The following is a 17,821-nucleotide window of genomic DNA, read 5'->3' on the forward strand; positions in this document are numbered from 1 at the left end:
TGGGAAAGATCAAATTTGGAAAAATCTAGGAACAAATGAGGCAATACTGACCCTGCAACCCATCTTAAAAGATAAATTAAAGATAGACACAACTCCATTTATAACTTAAGCAGGTATCGAGAAAGTGGCCGAAAATTTGAAATTCTGAAAGTAGCGAGGATAAAACACAGGAAACATAAGGGTCTATGACTTGTACACAAACAATACTGCAATTACAAATGTCAAAGGACACGAAAGGGAAGCAACAACTGAGAAGGCAGTAATACAAAACTGTAGCCCACCCACTGCATTACTTGATCTGTACATTAAACAAGAAGTAACAAGAAACAAAGAGAAATTTGGGAAGAGAATTAAAGTGCAGGCAGAAAAAATAAAAATCTCTGAGGTTTGCTGAAGACATTTTAATTCTGCTGGAGGTGTCAAAGGACTTGAATGATGAGTTGAATGGAATAGAAAACGTTATGAAAAGAGTTTATAAAAGAGGAATATTAACAACAGTAATGGAATACTGTCAAATCAAATCAGTAAATTCTGAGGGAATTAGATTGAGAAAAAGGAGGGACTGGTTGATAGGACATGTTCTAAAGTATCAAGGAACAATCAGTTTGTGTGTGTTGGGAGTGAGGGGAGAGGGGGGGGGGGGTGTTGTCATAAAACCAGTATTCAGACTGAAGACCATGATAGCAGCAGGGGCACCAACAACAAAAAATACTGTTAAATAACACTGTGATATGTTACAGCTGAAGTCACTCTCATCACTGTAACATGGTTGCTTATTGCATTCAGTAATGTATTAATCATGTCATCGTCTCTTTCTGCTCATCAGCTATCTTCCTTATCTTTCTTTCTGGGTACAAAGACAAACTGTTTTGTAAATGACTTCACACGCAATGACATACTAATTCTTTATTTCAATACCCACAATGCCATGTTGCATACAGTTGATGTAGACAAGGGTGTCGTTTGTATGTGTTATCATATTAAGCCAGCAAAATGTTTCACATCATATTAAGAAGTGCCGGATGTAAGGCAGATGAATTTCATTTTTAGTAAGTAATTTCCACAGAAACATTCAAAAATGAAGTCTACATCTAAATTGGCTGATGAGTGTTAACCATAACCAGGTCCTTTCAAAAACACTTTTATACATCATTACTGATTTTGAGTAACAGAGCTCATCATATATGTGGTGTGCATTATTGTTAGACAATTTTCTTTACATGATGTAGAGTGTCTGCACTGAATTGGTTTCTGTGCAAGATGCTCATTACATCTAGCATTTCTTGTTACAGTTAGTAAAACATTTAACATGAAGCCATATTTACACAGGCATTGACAACCTGCACATGCATCCCTCCACTGCAGCCTTCATAAGATGGTTAGTGTTTCCACATGTGTGGACAAAATTTCTATTGACACAGTTTTCAAGTCCAAGAACCAACAAAAAAGTTAGCTAAAAGAGAACACCCCCCCCCCCCCCCCCCCCATACACACGCACATTAGATACTGATTTACAGCAGAATTCTTTATGGGTGTCAAAATCATTTTTGAATAAATAAAACTAATTTTGAATTGTCTGTGAGCTGTGTTTCTTCCTGTATACACACTTTAAATATGCATATATAACATGGCATGCCAAGTCACTTTAAGTTACAAGTAACAACGAGATAAGTGGCAGCTGCTGTCACTCCTTATTACAGTGCTTACTGCATTCTTAAAAACACAACATCTCGGTTTATATATGGAATTTTGGTTGATATATACAATACCTGGAAGGTACCTCAAAGTAAGCCTCTTATATCAACAGCTTTTGCTTTGTTTTGATTCTTAGAATTATTCATGGTTGTGACAGGGCAATAGTGTTGTAAATCTAACTTTCCTTATGTAATTTCATAATCAAAATTTGGTGCTAGTGTGCAGAATCAAGCCATCATTCAGTGATTGTACCCGGGCCAATGAGAACACCATTGTGTTTTATTTTAAATTTAGAGTAACTTTAAATCTCTGAAAGCACAAAGAGATTTACTATTTCCACTTCATTGTAATATTTACAATCAATGAGTAGGGTTAAAATTTATCGTCATTATGTTAGAATTGAAACACCCTTAAAGTATTGAGAGTTCTACAGTAATCTCAATCTTCACAAATCCATACTTCTAACTTAAAATACTTTTGGAATAAGTTGTGCTACTTCAAATGATCTTGCATTATTGCAATATTGATATATTATTAAAAGGAACTGATTAAGGCTATAATGAAATTGCCATTACAAAGTTTCAAGAAGATTTTGCCACTTTACAATCAATGGAAAATTCAGGATGCAATAGTAAAAATATTATGAAACAGATAGTTGCGACTCACAATACAGTGGAGATGCTGAGTCTCAGACAGGCACAACAAAGACTCAAATAAAACTTTCAGCCAAACAAGCCTTCATCAGAATTAGACCCCCTCCCCTCCCAACATACACATACAGACACAACTCACACACACACACACACACACTCACACACACACATATGACCACAGTCACTAGCTAAACTCAGAGTCTTGCCTTGGCTGCCATAGACTGTGATCATGCATGTGTGACTTGCGTTTGCATTTGTGCGCTCGTTCGCTTGTGTGTGCATGTGTTTTGTCTAATTCTGATTAAGGCCTGTTTGGCTGTAAGCTTTGTTCAACAGTCTTTTTGTTGTGCCTATCTGCGACTCAGCACCTCCGCTATACGGCGAGAAGCAATTCTCCTTTTCATAATATTGCCACTTTACGATATATTTATACACATAGTTGAAAATAAAGGACATTTTTTGCCATGACACTCAATAGTCATATTAAAAAAAAAGAGAGATTCAAGACTTGTGCTGCTGGAAGAGACAAAGCAGAATGAGAGCTGCTGTTCCTCGTTGCAACTGCTGAAAGTCTTGCACAATGGTGGGGAAAGTGAAACATGAAGCTATTAAGTTAAACTGCTTTTTATTTTCTTTTTGTCATGCCTGCTGATGATAGAGTGAGCCAGTAGGATGTTTCCATGAGTAAGAAAGATGGCATGAATTATGGTGGGGATATGCACAGGTACATTTTCAATGCCTATGAAAATATGACTTCACACGCAGCTCACATGGGGCACATCATCTAAAGACATTCATTTGTGCTTTTTTTCAATAGTGTTAATATATATAAATATTATTCAAGCCATACACAATTTTCAAAAACCAATGAGCTCTATCACTCACATCCACTAATAGTATTGGGAGCAATTGGTTACTGTTGCCACTCACCAGCCACTTAATATAAACTTTACTATTTAAAATCATACATTATATTATCAAATTTTTACTATCCGTCTAACATGATGGCATACTTCCATTTTGATTATGAAATTGTGAAAACCTGCATTTACCATGTCTTCTTTTTCACCTCCAGCTGCTTTTATTTTAAGTATCTTTAATTCCATTAAATGATGCCCGTATGTGATATCTTGTCCAGAGAGAGAAATATTTGGTTTTTACGTAATATCATTAAAGGACTGTTGAAAATAACTAAAATTCAATAAGGATTTGATTGTATTACTTGGCATTAACAACAGATGCTGAGGATAACAAGATATAAAAATGATGGTTATCATACAAACAATAGGAGCAATGTCAAGCATAAGATGTTTGTGTTTGCAAATATACAATTTTATTTTTACCTTGATTCTGGAAGGTTCATTGGTGAGTGTCCCATCACGGACCAAGTTGCCTGACATAGCCTCCTCCAAGAATTTTGATAATTTCTCTTCATCATGTTTTGAGTCACTGCCTGAAGTTTCTATCAGCATGTAGAATGGATATTCCTCTACAGGGCACTTAAGTTTCAGATTCTGTGTAACTGCCTGCATTGTTGGGTTATCCATCATTTCACAAGATGACAAAATTTCAGCAAGTGAGTGTTTTGCAAGTTGGAGAGTTTTAAGAACATCTTCAAAAGTTTGTAAACCTGAAAAAAGAGAGAAACAATGCGTATGAAGGTACCAACATGAATTTTTGCTTTTGTTAAAGAGTTTTGTTAAGTGTTAATCATTATCTAACAGATAGTGGGACTCGTTCTGTTTCCGTATTTTCATCATATGGAGTCACTGTCATTCAGTTTAGTATTTTGATATATTGCCTCACCATAATCTTCAGATTGTCTCCAACTGCCTGGGGGTACTACTTCATTTCTTGTTACCATGTAGCTGCAGTGGATGAGATTGTGCATGTTGTGAACAAATGCCGGGGGAATTGGACTTGAGCCACACTCAGTAGAGTTGACAGATTCCAGGCTGGAGTGTTCTGCTGTTGTGGCATGGGGCAAGATTGAAAAAGCTGTAACACTTCTGGTACCTATGACACTATTTACTATCCCTTATGTCACTGCACTTCCTGATAAACATGACCTACTCAGTTTGCTCTGACACAGGAAAAAATGGCAGTCAGCAGCAGGGTCTTGTATTGCTAGGCAGAAGGCAAATGAGAATACTGGCTATACTGCTATCCCCTTACACCTTAGCAAGAGATACAGAGTACTGCCAACTGCTGAGAATACATGTGTGTCAGCACATCCACAGGGATGGTCACTGGTGCCAAACAACCACAGAGAACCCATTTGCTGGTCATTGGGATCTCCATCATTGGATGGGTAACGAGCTGGTACGTCAGGGAGGAAGGCTAATGTGCACACAGAGTTTTTGGGGTTCTTGTTAGATATGTGGAGGAGGCTCCTTTGACAGCAATTGAGTACAACAAGTGCAGCTGGCTGCAAATTCTGACAGTTTCAACACAAACTTTGTTGTACATGTACACTTTGCAGTTTTTTCCTTTTTTGAAAGCACTTTCTCTTATGCTGCATTGGCGTTACTTGCACTTCATCTCACTTTAGAAGTAGAACTGCAGTTACAAGGGTGAATCAAGTATAAACAGGGTTTTTGTAACTGAGCATCAATAGACTCGCACTTCTAGTATTGTTGGGTGGAACCATTAGGAGTAAGCAGAGCCTGCAATTGCTTCCAGCAGCTTTGTCAGTAATGCTCATGATGTCAGAGCAACAGGTGCATTCCTCCACTGTGTAACACACATTATAATATTTCTTACTTGTGAAATAGTTCAAGCAATGGAAATTTTCCAGAGAACGACTGCACAACATGGTGATCGAACACTGTCAAGGGCATGTATTTTTGCCTGGCATAAACAGTTCAAGGAAGGTTGAGAATACCTGGAAAATCAGGAACACGATTGCTGTCCTTGGATGAGCCATTTGAGACATTCTTGAAGGTGACTAAGAGTGAGAGTATCAGAAATTGCAGAACATGATAGAATAAGTTGTGGGAGCTGTCACGCAATCATCACAAACGATCTACAGTTCCATAAAGTGTGTTCCAGATGAGTCCCTCACCTTTTGACTATAAATCTGAAGTTGTGACGTTCGTAGGTCTGCCAGAGGTTTACAAGCAAGGTTTGTGAAAGAACGTGATGCATTTTTGAGTCAGGTCATCAGCTGCAATGAAATGCGGGTCCACTGTTTGCTCCTGAATCCAAACAAACCAGTAAGGAGTTGTGGAGGAAAGGAAGGAGAGCCCCAGTGAAAGCCAAGACTCAACTGTCAGCTGGCAAGGTTTTTTTCAACTTTTTTTCCTCCCCCGACCGGTAAGGCATTTTCCTTATTGATTTTTTGCATGAGCAGCATGGAATCAAGGCAGCATATTACTGATAGCTTTTGAAGAAGATGAGGGCTGCATATTGCCGCAGAAGACGAGACAAACCTATTCAACAGGTTATCCTCCTCCACGAGAATGCAAGGCTTCATACTGCAGCTCTAACATTCTCCAAACTACCAGAAATATACTGGACTCAATTGGATAATCCTCCTTACAGCTCAGACCCATCACCCTGTGATTTCCATTTATTTGGACAGCTTAAAGGAGCTCTAGGAGGGCACCAATTTCAAGATGACGAGGATGTGGAATAATTTGTGCACAATTGGTTCCTGATACAACCAGCTACATCCTATGATATTGTGATAAAAAACCCTTCCTTCCTTCTGGAAAAAATAGTTTTCTAAAGTGGGAAACTGTGGAAAAATAAACTGTAATTGCCTTTCAATTTTCAATAACTGATTTTTTTGTTTAAGTAAAATCCAGTTTATATCTGATTCACTCTTTGATTCACATGTGATCCCATTTAGCACAGTATTATAGTGTTTATGTTTGCTCATTTGTTTTTTGTGTAGGTTGTGATTGTTATCAACCTGTGATTTTTTAAAAATAATATACAATTTGTATTTGTGTGTGTGTACGTGTGTGTGTGTGTGTTTGTTTTAGTGTAAATTAGTGAAGATGTCTTGTATGTTCAGTAGAGATGTGAGTGGCGGTGGTGGTGGTGGTGGTGGTGGTGGTGGTGGTGGTGGTGGTTGGGAGGGGTTTAAGAGTTGTAGTTCAAATTTGGGGGTATAGTGATTATGGTAAACAGACTATGAGTAGTGAATGGGGCCTGACTGGTGAGCGGTAATGAGAGGGCGACATATGTATGGGTGTGATCATAAGGTTATATTTAATGTTATGTTAAATGGTCAATTAGTTTAAAGAGTGAGTTGTTTGCCAGGGTGACCTGAGCATTTATGAGTTGTTTATTTCCTATTATAGTTTTCTGCACATTGTAGTTTTCTTGTAGGATGAGGTGTCGTTTTTTTGTTGTTTATCCTTATGATTCCCATGTCTGTGTCCCTAGTGCTAATTTTATATTGGCAAAACACCTCCTCACCTTACAAGAAAACTACCACATTTTGAAAACCATAACAGAAAAGAAACAACTCATAAATGTTGAGACCAACCTGGCAAATCAAGCACTCTTTAAACAAACTGATAATTTAATATAACTTTAAATTTATACATAAGACAACAACCAGCATATGTCACAAACATTAAATTTATACATAAGACCACATCCCAGTATATGTCATGATCTCAGTAACCCCCCCCCCCCCCTCACCAGTGAGGCCCCATTCACTGTTACCATATCCCTGCCCATACCCTCACTCTGGTCTCTGCTGAATTTATATCTTCACTAATTTACATTAACTTACCTCCTCCCATACACACAAATTATACGCCATTAATAAAAAAAAATCACAGATTGGCAATAATTACAACCTACATGAAAAACCAATAATCACAACCTACATGCAAAACAAATAAACACTGTGGTGAGTGAAAACCCATGTAACCACATTTCTATTTCTAAAGTGAGGTGAAATGCAAATAATCTCAATGCAGTGTAAGAGAAAGCACTTTCTAAAAACACAAATCCCCGCCAATTCTATATGTACACAAAGTTTGTTTCGGCCTCAACCTCTGCTGAGAAAGAAGGAAAAAAGCAGTGGTTTGCAGAATATGTGAACAATTGGCAAAAACACTGTTAGCAAATTGCACACCAACTTTATAAAGAAATACTATTTTTAACATATAACAACCAAAATGTACAAACATATGCATACATTTTTCCAGAATGACCAAAAAAGATGCCTTTTAAATAAAAGCACAATTACTCTAGTTTAAGATGCCCTTAAATTAATTGCAGTATGCTTAAGATGGAGAAACCAATAATAATTGATTTTAACTGCTACTGTGGAAGGCGGACATTCAAACAAGCATGGAATGAAATCTTGTTTGTATAGCAAAGACGAACGTGGTTTATTTGCATGTTTATAAATGCAAAAGCATGGTGTACATATTGTGAAGTATAATTCAGACTTTCATAAATAAACCCACCAACTCCAAAAAGTATGGATTAATTTTCCTTTATTTTTACATGTCACCACCTTTGCACCACTACTGAGTGCCTGATACCAAGTTATGTTTGTGACAAGTTGAAATTACTGCACCAAGAATCTTTCAAGAAATTATCTTTGCATGTAACATTACAATGTATATTGTTAATACTGTTTTAGTAATGTTAAATATAAAAAATAATAATGAGAATAGTTATAATAATGATAATAATTGTAAATACATTTCTTGGGTTTGCTGTTGCATTGTATTGTGTAACTCACACAGTATTTCATCGATGCAACTGCTCGACATCATCAGGTGGTGGTAGCTGCTACTGTCACTGCTGCAGGTGTGACTGATGACAATCGCACGGAAGCATCGAAATTTATCATGCTGGGAGCAGGCAATATGTGTGCGCAGGTAGACGCTCGTAGCTGGAGGAAAGCAGCGCTCCTGGTGCCGCCTGCTGGGAGCCATGGAAAGGTCATCCACGCGTGTGTTATGGGGGATGACTGTGCTGCCGGAAGCTTCTGCAGTTAAAGGCTGAACTAAATCTCAGTAGCACATTGTGTGATGTGATGTGATGAATCAGAAGTTCTTGTTTTTCCGTATTTGATTCAATGGCAGCCAGTGCTGGAATCCAGGTGGTGCTTAGTTGAAAACCTGCATCCCTGTTGCATACGGATATGTGTGGCCTCCTTAACAACACAGTCCCAGAAAGATAATGCTGGGGATCAAATTTCTGTCTGTTCGTAAAGCATACGATGTCCCATGTCCAGGCAATGCTCCGTTACTGCTGATTTGTCATGTTGCCCCAGGTGTGTATGACAATGGTGTTCAATGCAACGTTCTTGCATGGTTCGGTATGTCTGTCCAATATAAGACTTTCTACATCAGCATGGGATTTTATACACGCTATGTTTCCTAAGGCCAAGGTCGTCTTTGACCGAACACACTAAATTCCTCAACTTTGCTGGTGGCCAAAAAACACACTTGATGTCGTGCTTTTTGGGGATCAATTATACTCTCGAAGGCATGCCGCCAAAATAGGGCAAGAACGATGTTGCAGTGGGTGCCTCCACATCTTCATTTACACCCCTGCTTCGAGTTTGCTTGGAATGGAATGCATGGCGTATCTGCTTATTGGAATATCCATTCTGTTGGAACACCATTCTCAGGTGGTGTAGCTCACCAGGTAGACGTCAGTATCTTAGACTAAATGTGCTCTATGCACCAAAGAACGTAGGACACTACCACATTGTGCAGGATGATGACAACTTGTGGCCTGCAAATATAGCACCGTTTGAGTTGATTTATGATAGATGCTGTGTCCCAGTGTAATATCAGCTTTTCTTCTGACTATGACATCCAGGAATGGTAAGATGCCATCCTTTTCCACTTCCATTGTGAATTGTATATTGGGATGGAGTTCCCATGGTGACACCGTCCACTTCTTCAAAATACTGGACATTGAATAAGGAATAAGTTGAGGTAAGCACATGTTTAAATAATGCCACAATGTCTTTCTCAAACTCTAACGAGAAAGGGTTGAACTATGCACCAACACCACGGACAGCTCTAATTGGAGATGGCATAGCTGGCATAGAACAGGCAATTTTGAAGCTTCCCAGTGATGTTGCAGAAGAGATTCGGAGAGACACCTGCCGAATTTTAACACGAGCCCCACCAAGCAAGTTCAACGTCAGCTCAGCAGAAAGGAAGGCTCTGTGAGACTTGAGAGTGGACAAGGAACTCGTCATTTTACCTGCTGACAAGGGGAACTCCACTGCCCTCTCCACGAGTTGAATACAACAGCAAGATGGAGGCGCTTCTCGATGATCCTGCCTATCACAAGCTAAGAGAGGATCCGACTGGCAAAATTCCAAGAAAAAGATTAGATCTTCTCAAGAAGAGTTCCATTCCTTCTAAATTGACTAAAAGCCTAATCCACCACACTGCAGTTCCTCCAAGACTGTACAGCCTACCTAAGATACATAAGGATGGGACTCCTCTTCGCCCAATAGTGAGCAACATTGGAGTTCCTACGTACTTTCTGGCCAAACATCTTACTACACTGTTGGGACCTCTCATAGGCAAGTGTATCACCATATCGGGAATTCAGAGGACTTCATAGAACACCTGAAGACACTTCAGCTACAAGCGTTGGATATTTTGGTTAGTTTCAATGTTACATCTTTGTTTATGAAAGTATCTCTGCAAGATTCATTAGAGCTTATCAACAGCCAGTTTGAGAAAGACATTCTGGCATTATTTAAACATGTGATTACCTCAAGTTATTTCTTATTCAATGACCAATATTTTGAACAAGTGGACTGTGTCGCCATGAGGAGTCTTCTGTCTCCCATGATGGCCAATTATTTTATGGAAGACTTTGAGGAAAAAGCACTGCAGTTGGCAAGTCCCAAACCTTCCTGTTTCTGGCAGTATGTAGACAATACTTTTGTGGTGTGGCCCCATGGAATAGAGACATTACCTGTGTTTCTCCAACATGTGAACTCGCGCCATTGGAATATACAGTTCACAATGGAAGTGGAAAAGTATGGCATCCTACCATTCCTGGACGTCATAGTCAGAAGAAAAGCTGATGTTACACTGGGACAAAGTGTCTATCACAAATCAATTCATACTGAGCTATATTTGCAGGCCACAAGTTGTCACCATCCTGTACAACGCAGTAGTGTCCTACGCTCTTTGATTCATAGAGCACATGAAGTCTCAGATGCTGATAGTCTACCTGGTGAGCTACAGCACCTGAGAATGGTATTCCAACAGAATGGATATTCCAATAGGCAGATATGCCATGCATTCCATTCTAAGCAAACTCGAAGCAGGGGTGTAAATGAAGATGTGGAGGCACTCACTGCAACAGCAGTAGTGCCCTACTTTGGCGGGATGTTTTTGAGAATAGAAAGAATCCTCAAAAAGCACAACATCAAGTATGTTTTTCCGGCTACCAGCAAAATTGAGGAATGTATTGTACTTGGTCAAAAATGACCTTGGCCTTAGGAAAAGTGGCATGTATAAAATCCCATGCCAATGTGGAAAATCTTATATTGGACAGACATGTGAAACCATGCAAGAACATTGTGTTGAACATCATCATCAAACATGCCTGGGGCAACTTAATAAATCAGCAGTAGCGGATCATTGCCTGGACGTGGGACATCATACGCTTTACGAACAGACAGAAATTTAATCGCCAGCATTATCTTTCTGGGACTGTGTTGTTAAGGAGGCCATACATATCCAGCGGACAATCTTATCAACAGGGATGCAGGTTTTAAACTAAGTGCCGCCTGGAATCCAGCACTGGCTGCCATTAAGTCAAAACAGGGAAAACAAGAACTTCCGATTCATCGTGTGAAGCGTATGCACTACTGAGATTTAGTTCAGCCTTTAACTGCGGCAGCATCTGGCAGCACAGTCATTGTCCATAGCGCACTCGTGGATGGCCTTTCTGCAGCTCCCAGCAGAGGGCACCAGGAGCGCTGCTTTCCTCCAACTACGATCCTCTTCCTGCGCACGCGTATTGCCTACTCCCGGTATGATAAATTTCGACACCGCCACGTGATTATCACCAGTCACACCTTGCAACAATGACAGCAGCAGCTACCACTACCTGATAATGTCAAGCAGTTGCATTGGTGAAATACTGTGAGAGTTACACAATACGATCCCGCGGCAAACCCAAGAAGTATATTTGCAACAGATCTGTCAGGAAAGCACGAAAAGTCACATGTTAATAATTGTTAGATGTAGGTCACTGTTATTCTGGAAGTACATTTCACAAAAATTCAGTCAGCTAAGAATAGAAATATACTAACAGAGAGGCATGGTGACACTACGAGTATAATCAAATCTGTTGGTAAAGTTAAATGTTCTGGTGAAGAGCACAAAAGAAGTGGTGAAAGGAAAAGCAATGAGGGAATTGAATGAAAGATACAAATTAGGAAGGTTGAGATACTTGTTGACAATGGGACAAACGTACTGTTTCGCTGTTGTGCAGGAAAGATAAACCAATTGGGATTTACTGAGATTTAATAAACCTCACAATTCATTCAGTCTGTGGCACTGTGTCAACATGAAAAAATGAAACTGCTCCAATAAATCCATTTGCTACAAAACATGTAGTGTATAGATTGGAGACCTTTCCAAGAGTGAAGAGCAGATGTTTCACACTTACTATTTTTTGTGAATTTATTTACGCTGTATCTCTTTTCTTCAATATGACTGCAATAAAATCAACTGCATATTTACAATACTCTTTATACCCTGGCATTTTTTATATCATGCCTCTCTTTATTTCCAATATAAGTTGTGTGCAAATTATCTTCAGGCTCATTGTGAAGAGGACATATTAATATAGTTATTTTAGATAGAGCTGCCAGCAGTGTTATATCCTTATCTACATATGACAGATTACACAGATCAATACATAGGAACAGTTCAATGGAGGCTTGTATTTCACATTTAATTCATCGCTTATTCTACCTTGTAAATATGAATTATCTAACAAAAGCACACACTTTACCTAGAAAAGCAAGGTTGATAGCTTTTGGGGCTGGTGGGCAATGAATGGCTACCTTAGTCACAACACCTAAAGTTCCTTCAGATCCAATAAACAAATGTTTCAAATGGTAACCTGTATTATCTTTCTTAAGAGTACTCAGGCAATCAATGACCTCTCCATCAGCTTTCACCTATAAAAGAAAGAAGAATTTTGATATACATAAAATTATGTAAAAGAGACATAAAAAATTTCAAGCTAGAGACAGTCAGTCATCCAATACTTCAAAAAATAAGTTAAGAATTCTAAAATTGAGACCATAACAGTATATATGCATACATCACAACACTTATGACTGGGAAAGTAAGGAAAAAAAGTCATGTAGAACAACACTAAGTAACTGCTGGGAAATCACAGTTTCTATGTGCCAAATGTTGGATGGGTAGCACTTACACACATAAAAAACTGGATGAGTGTGGGTAGGACTTGCATTCTGAGGGTTCCATACAAAATTATCTATACAGAGTGTTTGGGCGTTCCCATTACAAACTTATAGGACTTGTAGAGTGGGGGTGGGGGTGATTACATAATATTTTGAATAGGAATCCATGTCTGGAAACATACTGTTTCCCTTTACTATTGTTTCAACCACTTCTGCTTGAGGAATTTAATTAGGTGTGATGCAGTACTATTATTAGGTAACAATTGAAAGGGAACATAAGAAACATCCGTTTATCACTTAAGCACATTAGTTTGTATTAACACTTAAACATTACATGTTCACATTATTCCAAAACAGAAAAAGAACCCAGCATACTGTATGTACTGAACAGTACTGATGTGTTACAACACTAGCTTGAAGCGGCAACCATCAGCATTGTTACACACGTTGTACCTACAAAGCATGTTCTGGTATACACTTTTCATCCCACCTGATGTCTCTTCAGTTTCTAGCACAGCAGCCAGAACTTGCGCAAGTAGATCTTCCCCCATCTCTACAAGAGTCTTGTAAATTAAACTTTGCATACAATTCCACAAGATGTAGTACACAGGAGTTAAATGTGGTGGCCATGTAGTTAGACCTCCTCAGCCTATCTGCCTTTCACCATATCATCTACTGAGATGTCTCTGAACCACATGTGAGAAGTGCTATAGTGCATCACAATGCTGAAACCAAATTTCCAGATGGAGTGGCACAGCTTCCAAGAATGGGTCCAATATGTTTTGTAGGAAGTTATGCAGGACCAGTTAGTTTGAGTGGAAGGAGGTATGGTATAGTCACATGACCATCCAGAATACCTGCCCACACATTAATACCAAACGGGGCCTGAAGTCCCTGAACAAACATGGCACAAGGGTTTTTGTCTGCTCAGACATGGCTGTTTTGCGAATTCAGAACACAGTTCCTAGTGATCTTACATTCATTCATGAACAGAGCTCCAAGTTGAAACAGGGGTGTGTTGATGCAGTGTTGCAGAAACCACGTACAGTAAGCAATGCATTGTGGAAAATTGGTTGACTTACAGCGTGTAACCTGTGTAAGTGGTACGGACGTAAATGTTGCTCATGCAGTGTGTCCCAGACAATACCGTGAGTAACATCCACTGCACACACAATTGTTCGAGAACTGGTTGATGGGTTTACTTCAATGTGATGGAGTACACCATCTTCAGATGCGGGTATGTGGCGTTGTTGTGACGCACCACAAACCTGCCTCCTCACGGTGAAGGTAACTGTTTCTCAGAGGCACTTCATAACTCGGGCAAGAGGTTTGTGCGATGGTGTGCTATGTTGTAGAAAACATTCATTATACAGCCAATTAGCAGCTCTTCCATTACTTCACATTTCGCCATATACGAGCAGCATGCCTGTGTATTCCAAAAATGTGTACTGAACCATCACCATCAGAGGTGCACAGGAACTGAAAAGGCCTTATAGCAAGGCAGACGTTAAATGACATCAGGTGACCCTCTGATGTAGTACATGTCATCCTGTCTACCCTACTGTATACCAGGACAAGCAACTCTGGGACTTTTCTCTTTCCCTCAGCAGACATGGACATGTTACATATCTGAATTCCAACTATAATAGAATGGAAATTGTATGTTTCCAAACATAGGTTTCTATTCAAAATACTATGTACTCGCTCCCCTCTACAAGTCCTAAAAGTCTGTAATGGGAATTTCTGAACACCCTGTTTAGATTACAATAATAATTGTGGCTCAATGGCCTGATGCAAGTCTTTCTATTGGATGTCACTTTGGCGACTTGCAAGTCCCTAACCTACCCCATTTATTGAACCAGGAAGAAGGAACCTGGAATCTGAACCACTTCTTGTTTCTGGTGACTCATCACATCGTTGGAAGGTGAAGGCTAGGTTAACGTTTGCACAGCTAGAGGTAAGTTTTCTCTGTGCTGGAACAAGACAGACTTACCAAATTTCAGCTGTGGCCAGCCAACTAGATTATTGTTACACAGCAGAGGTGCAGATTTAATAAACTTGCCTCCAGATATGGAAGCATATGCGAAGCTCCAGGACTAGTTAATTCACAGTGTGTCAGCTTCGCAAGGAGTGAGGCAGGTACTGTTACAGGAGGACATGGGAGACAGAAAATCATCTCAATACCTCTGCCATTTACGAAGTAAAGTCGACGTGTGCATGGTGTCACTAAGCATCATAGCGAACCTGGCAGACAGGCTGCAGGATGCAACAATGCCGACATATTGCACTTTAACTGCTACTGCAGGATACAGCACCCTGATAGTGACGTATGCAGGTTTTGACAGCCTCACAACTAAGGTTGACACCCAGATTAGTGAATCAGGTATGTTAGGGGGTGCTTCTGTAAATGTTCGAGAAGCCATTCCTTCATGAAATGCTCAGCATAAGACAACACCATCCAGCCAGATGTGTGCTGGTATCACAGAAAGTTCAGAGACCAGATGCACAAGTTCACTTCGCTGTGTTCTTTCCTCAATCAAAAATGACAGTCTGAAATAGGAGCAATCGACCGTCAGTCACCGTCTCTGCGCCTCTTCATAACGGACTGCAAGACAGGACAAAATGTTTCTCTGGACACTTGTTCTGATATATGTATTTTAGCATGAACTCTGTTACCCAAGTATCAAGCACTGACCTTGTTACAATTTTCTGCACCTAACAACTCATTCATAATGACATACAAAATGCAACATATGGAAATTGATCTGGGAATATGATGTGAGTTTATGTGGAATTTTACTGTGGCAGATGTGATGGAGTCGATAATTGGGGCCAGTTTTTTAGCACACTATCACCTTGTGCCAGACATGGCCAAGGCAAGCCTCATCAACAGCATCACTGGCCTTTCTACTAGAGTTTTGATGCAGCAAAGTGGTACATGATGCTGATCTGGTCAACAGGCAGTAGATATGCTGAGCTACTGGGGCACTTCCCAGGCATCATGTTTCCTCTAGGCACACCAAAAGAGGTCATGACAGCACCATTCATTATATTACTGCAGGCCCATCAATTTCATGCAGATCCAGACACCTAGTTACACACTACTACACCGCAGCAAAAGCCAAATTTAATTCCATGTTGAAAGAAGGCATCATTTGTTCATCTAGCAGCTCAAGGTTATCGCCTCTACATTTGGTCCCAAAGAAGAGTGACACATGGTACGCATCCAGGGATTACTGTGCTCTTAATGCTTGAACAGTAGCAGCTCGTTACCCCATACTGATTTTGAGAGACAACCTCTGTATTATGTGGCACAACAGTGTTTAGAGTGTTTGACTGTGCAAAAGCCAATACTCAAGTTCGCAGTGCTGAAAAAGATATACTGAAGACAGCTATCATAACACCATTTAGTTTCTTCAAAAGCTGATTCATGATGTATGGATTTAGAAATGACATCCAAACATGGTAAAGATTCCTAATTTTGGTGCCAATAGGGTTATTGTGCTTTTTCTCCACATCTTGATGGTATCCTCATTTTTCAGCAATAGCAGAGAAACACAAACAGCACTTACTCAAGGTTTTTAGATGCCTAGACAAATACAGTGGCATGTTAAACACTGTGGAGTGTGTTTTTAGACAGACAGAGATCATCATCTTGGGCCACCCTATATCACTTCAGGGATAGTTGCCTTTACCAGAGGAAGTCGAAACCATAGTAAGTAGGCTATCACCAGAGACTGCTACAGAACTGTGAATAGTCTTAGGAATTCTCTGTTTTTACTGGCACCATTTAATTCACTTGGCAGAACTTCAGGAGCCTCTTCCCACAGCACTGTCTGGTCTGAAAGTTAAAGGAAGATACAGTTGACAGACATAAGGAACACCACTCATAAAAATGAACACCACTTTTGAGTCAGCATAGCAAATGCTGCACTTCTTTTTCATCTGGCATTAGAAGCACCTCTTGCACTTGCAGCGAATGCCAGCCAAACTGCAACCAGTGCTGTGTTACAACAGTATGTAAATGATGCCTAGCAGCCACTTGTGTTCTACTCACATAAACTCTCCCCAGTAAAACATAAACTGAGTGCATACGTCAGCAAATTACTCATGGTTTATAAGACCATACAATATGTTTGTAAGCCACTGGAGGCAATGGAATTTGCAATTTATACAGACCATAAACCACTTATCTATATCTTTTGGCAAAATAATGATTAGTGCTTGCCAATATGATGTAATCAGTTTGAGTTCATTGCACAATTCAGCACTAATGTGCAACTTATGTCAGAATCGATAACATAGCAGCAACTACCTTTCCCATGTGAGCAGTATCACGGAGGCAACAGAGCATGCAGCTCAAGAATATGACCAGGAGCTACAGTGATTTTTAACAGACACCACATCTAGCCTTCAACTGAGACTTACCAACATCCCCATCATGAATGCCAGACTATATTGCTAGGTTCCAAATGGTAGAACTGGTCCATTTATAGTTTCTGCATTTTGTAAATGTGCTTTCAAAAGCTTACACAACTTATGTCACCCTGGCACTAAGGCAACAATTAAACTAATAACTAGCCATTTTGTACAGCCAGGAACACAAAAAGATTGTCGAACCTGGGCTTACTCACGTCCACAATGCCAGCGCAACAAGATTTTTCACTGTATCAACATGTCAGTGAGAGATTTTCAAGATTCAACAGCACAATTTCCACAGGTTCATACTGATGTGGTAGGACCATTATTCCCTTCAGATGGACAATGTTACCTTTCGACAGCAAATGACCATTTTATTCGATGGCCAGAGGCCATCCTAGTGGACAATATTTCAGCTGAGATACTGGCCACTGCTTTTCTGTGACACTAGCTGTCCCACTTTGGCTGCCCACTTCACATTACAACAGTCTAAGGAAATCAGTTTTCATCTAAACTATTTGCCCATTTGAGTAAATTTTGCAGTGTACTGCATCACTAAACGACAAGCTACGGCTCTGCAAGCAATGGTTTGGTTGAACGTTGGCACCAATCATTAAAAGAGCTGTGCTAATGTGCCAGTAGTCAAAAT

At 39.8% G+C, this 17,821-nt stretch overlaps 1 protein-coding gene across 2 annotated transcripts in view; it reads right to left on the minus strand.

The window, feature by feature from the left end:
• The window catches only part of LOC126469743 (D-2-hydroxyglutarate dehydrogenase, mitochondrial), a 62,667-nt gene that overhangs the window by 13,758 nt on the left and 31,088 nt on the right, over positions 1–17,821 (minus strand). For both annotated transcript variants that reach the window (XM_050096965.1, XM_050096958.1), the window contains exons 5-6: positions 12,336–12,504; positions 3,692–3,978 (exon numbers count right to left, since the gene is read on the minus strand). In XM_050096965.1, coding sequence (XP_049952922.1) covers positions 3,692–3,978; positions 12,336–12,504 — 456 coding nt within the window. The remainder of the gene's footprint in view (positions 1–3,691; positions 3,979–12,335; positions 12,505–17,821) is intronic.

Source organism: Schistocerca serialis, chromosome 1, assembly GCF_023864345.2.
Source record: "Schistocerca serialis cubense isolate TAMUIC-IGC-003099 chromosome 1, iqSchSeri2.2, whole genome shotgun sequence".
In the NCBI taxonomy this organism is placed as follows: domain Eukaryota; kingdom Metazoa; phylum Arthropoda; class Insecta; order Orthoptera; family Acrididae; genus Schistocerca; species Schistocerca serialis.